This window comes from Poecile atricapillus, chromosome 13 (genome assembly GCF_030490865.1).
Source record: "Poecile atricapillus isolate bPoeAtr1 chromosome 13, bPoeAtr1.hap1, whole genome shotgun sequence".
Lineage (NCBI taxonomy): Eukaryota > Metazoa > Chordata > Aves > Passeriformes > Paridae > Poecile > Poecile atricapillus.
The window spans coordinates 3646513-3654366 of record NC_081261.1 but is presented as its reverse complement, the minus strand read 5'-3'; the positions used below and the strand labels follow the sequence as shown (position 1 = coordinate 3654366).

General features: G+C 63.4%; 1 protein-coding gene across 1 annotated transcript; it reads right to left on the bottom strand.

The window, feature by feature from the left end:
- Positions 1-2010: 2010 nt before the first annotated feature.
- GPRIN1 (G protein regulated inducer of neurite outgrowth 1) lies at positions 2011-2771 on the bottom strand. Its single transcript, XM_058849127.1, has 2 exons — positions 2751-2771; positions 2011-2715 (listed from the first exon to the last, which is right to left on the bottom strand). Exons 1-2 carry the CDS (start codon positions 2769-2771, stop codon positions 2011-2013), a joined length of 726 nt encoding a protein of 241 aa, XP_058705110.1.
- Between the last annotated feature and the right edge of the window lie 5083 nt (positions 2772-7854).

Genomic DNA, 7854 nt, shown 5'->3' with positions numbered 1-7854 from the left:
ACGGGGGTCATGGTGTCCTGTTGCTATCAGCCCGTCTGCCTGGGGGGCTCAGTCAGCTTGGAGTCATCTCTCCCAGCATGAAGTGCTGGTTTTGGATCAGCTGGTACCAGAGGGGAGGTGCCACTGTGGGGCTCAGTCTGGCTTCTTGTCCCCACGACCCTCTTGGCCCCAGGGGAGGGAGGTGCAGGCAGCCCCGCGCAGAGGTTTGTGCAAGGTTTTATTACCCAACATCCACATTGACAGATTGATCCTCCCGCCCCTTCCTCCCCCCACCCCACCCCCAAAAGAAATGAAAAGGAAAAAAAGAAGAAAATAAGGTGATGAAGCTGCAGCGCTGGTGTGCCACAGCTTGGCAGTGCGGGGCTGGAGGTGAGCACAGCCTGGGGCAGGGTGGCAAGGGGATGCCCCACGGCTCCTGGTCTTTCTGGCATGGCCATGGCACCGGTCCCACAGCCCAAGGCACTGAGCACAGCCAGGTCCCAGCGAGTGCCACAGCACAGAGTGGGCACTTGCCACAGCCCTGGCTGCCAGCTGGCACTTCAGCAAGCCCTTTGCAGCCCCACAGGGACAAAACAAGCCCAGGATGTACAGTGTGGGTTTAGGTGGGCAAGACTTCACCCTTAACGAGGGAAAACGGCTGCAGTGGTGACTCTGGCACCTTGAGCCCTCCTGTACTTCTGTCCAGAGGGGATGGTGCAGCTCTCCAAGCACCCATTGTTTGCAGCCTCCTGCCCATCAGATGCTGAACACAGGCCTGGCCCCCCCTTGCTGTGGCACTGTGGGGATGGTCCTCTGTATGGGGGGACCAGGATCCACATCTTGGCAGGACACTGAGGTGCTGCCAGCCACACAGATGTGGGCCTGACCACAGGGATATTCAACCCCCTGCAGAATGACCCTTCACTCCCAATGCTCTTCAGCCTAGCAGAGCACAGGCAACATAGGAACAGTGTTTGAAAAAATGGTCTCAGCCCCACAGGCCACCGTGGGGAGGAGGTGGCTCCAGGCAGGACAGACATGGCTGAAAATGTCTCTTAAAAAGCTCCAAAAATGCAAACACAGTTCAATAAAAGCTCCCCTTCCCCCCACCCTGTAAAACCCCAGCTGTAAAAAGTGGCAGCGTTTTGCAGTTGTCACGTCCCCAGCTGCCATTGGAGAGGAGAAGCCAGCAGGACATGTTCCCATGTCCCCAGCACAGGGGCCTTTCCAGCATCACTGGAGCAGCTGGACAGGCCTGGAAGCAGGGCAGGCTTCATGCCCATCACCAGCTGTGGCGAGGATGTGCTGCCTCCAGGCAGGTCGAGCTGGGGGCCATGAGGACAAGACTCCACAAGCACCTCCAGCCAGGGATGAGCAGCTCTCCATCACACACGTGGTTGGCCCCTCTCTCTCATTTGAGATCTATCATGGTGTCCTGTGTGGCCACATCTTCCCAGATCCAGGGCACCCACAATGGGCAGAGAGGACAGGGCAGTTGGGGGGATTGGTGCCTGCTGTGGGCAGCTGTGGGGACCCACGCATGCACAGCCATGGGCTTGTTGGAGTGTGGCCAAGCCCTAGACAGGCAAAGCAAAGGCAGGGCAATGCACCAGTGTCTCTCCAACACGGGAAGTGATGTTGCTCCTTGGGGTGCCAGAGTTCAGGGCAGCCAGCAGCACCCACCCTGAGCCATCTTCAGACCTGTGCCACGGGCAGGAGACGCACAGGAGCAGCTGCCTCCATCTAGAAAGGAGCTATGTGCTTCCCCTTGCTGAAAAAAGCCACCAAGCACAGAGACAGGACCAGTCTCATGTCCCAGGGCACCTCCATGGGGCTACACTCACGGGGGAACCCCAGGCTGACAGGGAGAACCCCAGCAAAGGAGATACCTTGTCCCAGTGTGCAGTGCTCCATCACCACCACAGCCCTGCACACTGGCACCGGGTGTCTCAGGACGCCAGGGCAGGGACCCATCCCCACTTTCTCTGAGAAGCCCCGAGGCACCCCCACCCTGCCAGCACAGGCAACAACTCACTCCATGGCAGGGCCGGCACGGGAGCAGCACCGGGGCCGCCGGACGTTCTGCAGCAGAGCCCGAAAGACGCTGGGCTGCCTCTTGGCCTCGCCTTTGCGGGGCCCTCCCTTGACGGAGCCGGTGCGGGTGGTCTGCGGGGTCACCACCACCTGCCGCCCGTGTTCCTCAATCTGCTTCTCCAGGTGCTTTTGGATGGCCATGCCCAGGACCTCCACCTCCATGGAGGCCCCATACACCTCCCACGTCATCCCCTTCTCATCCCAGCTCACCTCCCGGATGGGCTCCGGAGGCTCCTCCTCCACCACCTCCGGCACCGTCCCCTTCACCTGCACCTCAGGATACGAGGTCTGCGGGGACTTGGCCACTGGTGTCATCGGCCCAGTGGCCACTGAGCGGGTCTCCACAGGCATGGACACCTGCATCTCCGCGTCCTTCTTGGAGGGCTCGAGGCGTGGGGCTGCAGAGGCCGTCTCTCTCTTGGGGAAGGTGAAGGCAGCAGCCCCACACGGGGGGCTCATGGGGCTTAAGGCCACTGACACCAGGGACACACGGCTGTCCACTTGTGTCCCCGTGTCTTGTGTCCCAGCATCCTGGGGTGGGCTCACTTCAAAGGAGTAGGATTCACAGAGCTGCTTGGCTGTTTGGGGCTGCTGGCTGCTCCCAGCACTCACATCCCGGGTTGAGCTCCCCTTGGCTTTGCCCTGGCCCACAGCAGTGGAGCTTGGTCCTGCCTCACTTCGGCCCCCAGTCCCCACATTGCTGGTGCTGGGGGAATCAGCTGTGCCTCCCTGGGGGTTTTTGGGAGCCTCACTGCTCTTTGTCTGGGGAGCAGCACCCAGGGATGTGCCTTTGCTGTCCTGGGGCTGCTCCTGGCTTGGAAGCTCAGTTGTCCCGATGCTTGCAGTTGGCTCCACGAATGCCACGTGTTTGGCAAGAGCTGGTGTGTTCCCCAGGTCCTTGCTGGTTGCCTGGAGGCAGGGATCAGGCACAGGGGAAGTGGGGGCTGCATCCTCCTTCTGGGTGTTGGGGACCCCCATCCCTGTGGGACCACAGGCAGGGGCAGCACCACTTGGTCCTCCGCAGCTCCCTGTTGCTACTGCCACACTCTGCTCTGTGCTGGTGTCCTGGAGAAGTGTGCCAGGAGCTGGTCCTGCTGGTGATGGCACCTTCTTCTCTGTCACTGAGCTGGCCTTGGTGCCCTGAGACTCTGCCTCAGGCACACAGCAGGTCCTCATGGCACGGGCTCCCGCAGCACAGCCGGAGCCGGGCAGGCACTCGCCTGCCGCTGGGCAGCCAGGGGAGCTGGCACTGGGCTCACAGGCGTCCTCAGCCCCGGCCTGGAGGCTCAGCACCTGCAGCCCCTCGGGCTCCTTAGCGCTGCCCATGCCCAGGGAAGGCTTCTCCCATGCTAGTCCCGCCACGGGTCTGCAAGAGAGAGGATGAGGCAGTGAGGAGCAAGCAGCACGTGGACCCCCTGTACACCTCAGCTGCCGATTGTTTTTCTCTGTGCCACCCATGACAACAGGTTGGGTGGCCACCTGGAGCACTCACTGTGCCTGGCACAGCCCGTGTGGTGGCACACGGTGCCCAGGCACATGGGAAGAGAGGAACAGTGTCGGCTGCCTACCGTAAAAGTCAGCCTTCTCCCGGAGCAGCAGGACCGGGAGCGGGATCCAGGCGCTGCTGTGGCTGGTGGAGCGGGGAACACAGTGCAGGCACCCCTGCAAAGAGAGTGTTAGATGGAAAATCGTCCTGGGCACCAGGCTGAGAACTGGGGGCTCGGCAGACCCCTCCTGTCAGTGGGAAGCTGGGTGCAGTGAAGGGTGAGAGCAAGCTGGGCCTGGGGTCCAAGGGAGGCTGCAGAGAAGGGCAGGAATACGGGGAAGTCCAAGCCCTTCCCTCTCCACACGAGGGAAACACGTCCCAGTGTCACCCGGCTGTCCCCACACCCTTCCCAGCCCTGTGGGGCAGAAACAGGGCAGGAAGCCCAAAACACTCCGGGAGCCCCCCAGCTCTGGCAGTGCCAGGGAGTCCCTGCAGAGCCGGGAGCACATGGGTCCGGCAGGTGTGGGGCACTCCACGCCTCCGGACACGGCCACTCGTGGGTCCCGAAAAGGGCAGAGCCGAACGGACACAGCGAGCGAGTTTCCCCGCAAGGGAGGCGACAGGAGCGCGGACCAGGCGGTCACCGACGTCCCCCAGAAGTGCTGAGCCCGGCGGCGATGATCCCCGCCCCGTCTGTAGGTTCCCACGCAGCAAGCACCCCGATCCCCGGAGGGCCGCTCCGCCCCGCACCCCGACCTGCCCCGACAGCATCGCGATCCCGCGGGGCTGTGGCGCCGTGCCCGGTCCTGATGCTCCGCGAAGGGGCTGCGAGCCCCGGCACACGCGTGTGCACACGCACGGGCACGCACACGCCAGCACATGGCCACGGGCACACCCGCACGCACGGACACGCGTGTGCACGGCCCGGCCCCGCTTTCCCCGCCGAGCCCCGGACAAAGCCGCTCCCGCGGAACCTGGGAAAGCCGACCCGCCTCCTCCGCCCGTCCCGGGGCTGCAGCCCACCCCCCCCCCCCCAGCCCCCCCGGGGGTGCCGGTACGGGGCGGGCGACGGCGGCGGCCGGTCCGGTCCCGCCACGTGCGCCCCGGGGCCGCCGGTACCTGCGGCGGATCCTCCCGCCCGGTCCCGTCCGGTCCCGTCCCGTCCGGTCCCGTCCCGCACGGCTCGGCTCGGCGCGGCGGCGGCAGCGGCGGCGAGCATGCGTGGGGCGGCGGCGGCGGGGGCGGTACCGTGCCCCGGGCCGCTCCCCCCGGCTGCCGCCCGCCCCGGCACCCCCAGCAGCAGTGGGGAGGCGAGGGAGAGCCGGCTGCCGCGCAGGGAGTGGGGGTCCCGGCGCACCGCATGTCCCCCGGTGTCATCGTTTGTCACCACAACGGGCTGCCCTGGGAGCTCCCCATGGTCCCACAGCCCCCCGGTACCCGGAGCATCACCACCCCGCGTGCCTCAGGAGCGAGCATCCCGGCACTCCCCGATGCACTCGGGCACAGCAGGACGCGCAGCCGGGACCGGTAGAGTCAGGGGATCCCAAACCTTAGCGTAGGTCCCTTGGGTGGGGGTGACGGCAACACAGAGCCCAGTCCCCCTCCTACCTGGTGATGGAGACGGCCGCTTCCCTCCCGGGCATTACCGGGGACGGGGCTGCACCCCAGTCAGCCCGAAGGACCGGGACAACGTGCCAGCGTGGCGGGATGGAGATGGGTTCCCGAGTACCCCTCGCCCGAGGGTGGGGGAGGACGGGGAGGGAAGAACGGCCCCGTCTAGCTCCCGGCAGCGCTTGCCTCTGCTCCCGGGCTCAGGCTTTGTCTAACTCCTTCCCACGCACTCCCGCTCGCGCTGCTGGGGGGAAGGCGGCCTGCTCGCCTCACCTGCATCCCTGGATCCCCCCCAAAAACCTCCAGCATACCCCCCACACTTCCCACTGCCCCTCATCACCCTAGGGGACCAGCGTCCCCTCCCTTACCCAGAGATGTCAGCACAGAGACAGGAGCTATGGATCTGTAGGGTCCAGAGGGGTGGGTGCTAAGGTTAGACAGGGTTCACCATCCTGGAGATAACGTTAGCACCGGTCCCCCAGCCCTATAGATCTATAGGGTAAGGCTAGTTCCATGGGAGCTGGCACACCTGGTTGCTTGGAGACAAGGGAGGTTGGAAATGCTTCTTTCAGTAAACAGCCAGCCTGGAACAAAACCCCGAAGGCTAAAAATAGGGAGGCAGGATATGGAAATGAAATAAAAATCCTTGCCCCCCTCCCTCTCTGGGGCAGAGCAAGGCACCCCGATGTCACCAAGGGGCACTCCAATGGATGGCTGGAGAGGCTGGAGTAGGGGTGTATCCCTGCACCCACCCATCAATGTGTCCCCTCCTCAAGGTGTTTGTCCCCACACTTGCTCCTGCGTGCTGCTCCCAGTCCTGCAGCATTGACTGGACCCCATTGCATGCCTGCAGCGGTGGGGGAACTAACTCCCTGTGAGGCACAGGTGTGAGGTTGCATCCTATGGTGCCCTCTCTGGGATCAGACTCGGTCCCCAGCACATCCCCTTTTGGGTCCAAGGGATGTCATGGACTGGGGCAAGTCTCAGCAGAGGAGGGGAAAAAGGCCCCTCTGCCTTTGGCTGGGACTTTACCGCAGGCAAGAGGCTGCGGGGTCACATCCTGCTGCCATTTGCTTCCACCTGCCTCTCTAAGCTCCGCCAGCAGCGTCTCTCCCCATCCCCATCGGCATCTTGCCACCAGCGTGTCCCCGTCCCACCAGAGCTGCCTGGTGTTCGTGGGGGGGGGAGGGGGGGGGCGGGGAGGGGATCATGGGGAGCATCTTCCCCTCCCCGCAGGCAGCCTTCATCCCAGGCTGGCTGCCTTCTCCTCCTCCTCTCCCCGCCCGGGCACCTCAGGGCTGGCAGGAGAACAATAGCGAGGAGGATGAGTAAGATGGTCCCCATTGCCTTGGCAACGCACTCCCGCGCTGCCGGCTCGGGAGGAGCCAGGCAGCTGCCTGAAAAGCGCGTTCTCCCTCGGCGGAGGGGGTGCTGGCGCAGGTAGCTCGGCACCCCCTCCCTGGGCGCCGTGGCCCACCTCCCACGCCGCACGGGCAGCGCCACGTGAACGCATCCCGGGCTCCCGCACACCCCGGAGCGGGCAGCAGCGCACGGGCCCCGCACCCGGCACGGCCCCGGCTCGGCCCCGCCGCCTCTCCGCTGCCCGGCTTCTGCCAGAGACACGGCTGGAAGGGTTTGGTTGGGAGTGTGAGCCCTGTGGTGCTGGCCGGCAGGGAGGAGAGGAGTTTCTTTCCCACGGCATCTCACAGTCACCTCACCTTCCCGCACGGCTGCCCACGGTACCGGCGGGCAGAGATGTGGGGGGAGGAGGTGGTGGGGTGTTGGTAGATGGCAGTGTCAGGGGATGGCCTGGGGCACCAGGATGCCATCTCCAGCCACAGCCATGCATCCCGTGCTGACCCCCAAGTCACGTCACCAGCGGGAGGACCCTCAGCGTGCCCAGAGCTGTGCCTTGGGGTGACAAGGATGTTACTCAGAGATCCAAAAGCACCGAGCACCCTAAAAACAGCACTGTTTTTCCAGCTGCCTTGGTGTGGACATCTGGTAGCTGATCCCTGCCAGCACCTCATGTCCCAGGTGCCCCAAAACACTGCCCCTGCTACAGCCCTGTGGGATGGGAGAACACTGCATCCAGGACACTGCAGCCTGGTGGCCGAGAACATCATTCAGGATATTCCTGGGTACTCACAGGGATATGGCCCCAGGGCCAGCTGTGGGCAGGGACAGGGGCACAGAGAGGCCCAGCTTTGCCAGCTGCTCTGTGCCACTGAGAGGGACCCAAACACAGCATCAATCAGCCAGAGCTGGATGCCAACACTGGGGAACATCCCAGTCACACATTTGATCTCTCAACACAGGATGAGGGAGAACTCTGGAAAAGAACCAACATAGAGAATCATGCAATCAATGAATGGTTTGGGTTGGAAGGGATCTTAAAAATCATCTTGTTTCAACCCTCTGCCATGGACAGGGACACCTTCCACTATACCAGGTTGCTCAGTCTCATCCTACCTGACCTTGAACACTTTGAGGGATGGGGCAGCCACAGCTTCTCTGGGCAACCTGTACCAGGGCCTCACCACCCTCACATGGAAGGATTTCTTTCTAATATTTAATCTAAATCTATCTTTGTTCAGCTTAAAGACATTCCCCCTTGTCCTATCACTCCACTCCCTTGTAAAAAGTCCCTCTCCAGCACTCCTTAGGTACTGGAAGGGGCTCTA

Coding starts and splice junctions, on each gene's coding strand:
- GPRIN1 (XM_058849127.1), bottom strand. CDS start 2,771: ATGTGGGGACTGGGGGCCGAA. Junction 2,716..2,750: donor TGTGGGGACTGGGGGCCGAA/GTGAGGCAGGAC, acceptor GCTGTGGGCCAG/GGCAAAGCCAAGGGGAGCTC.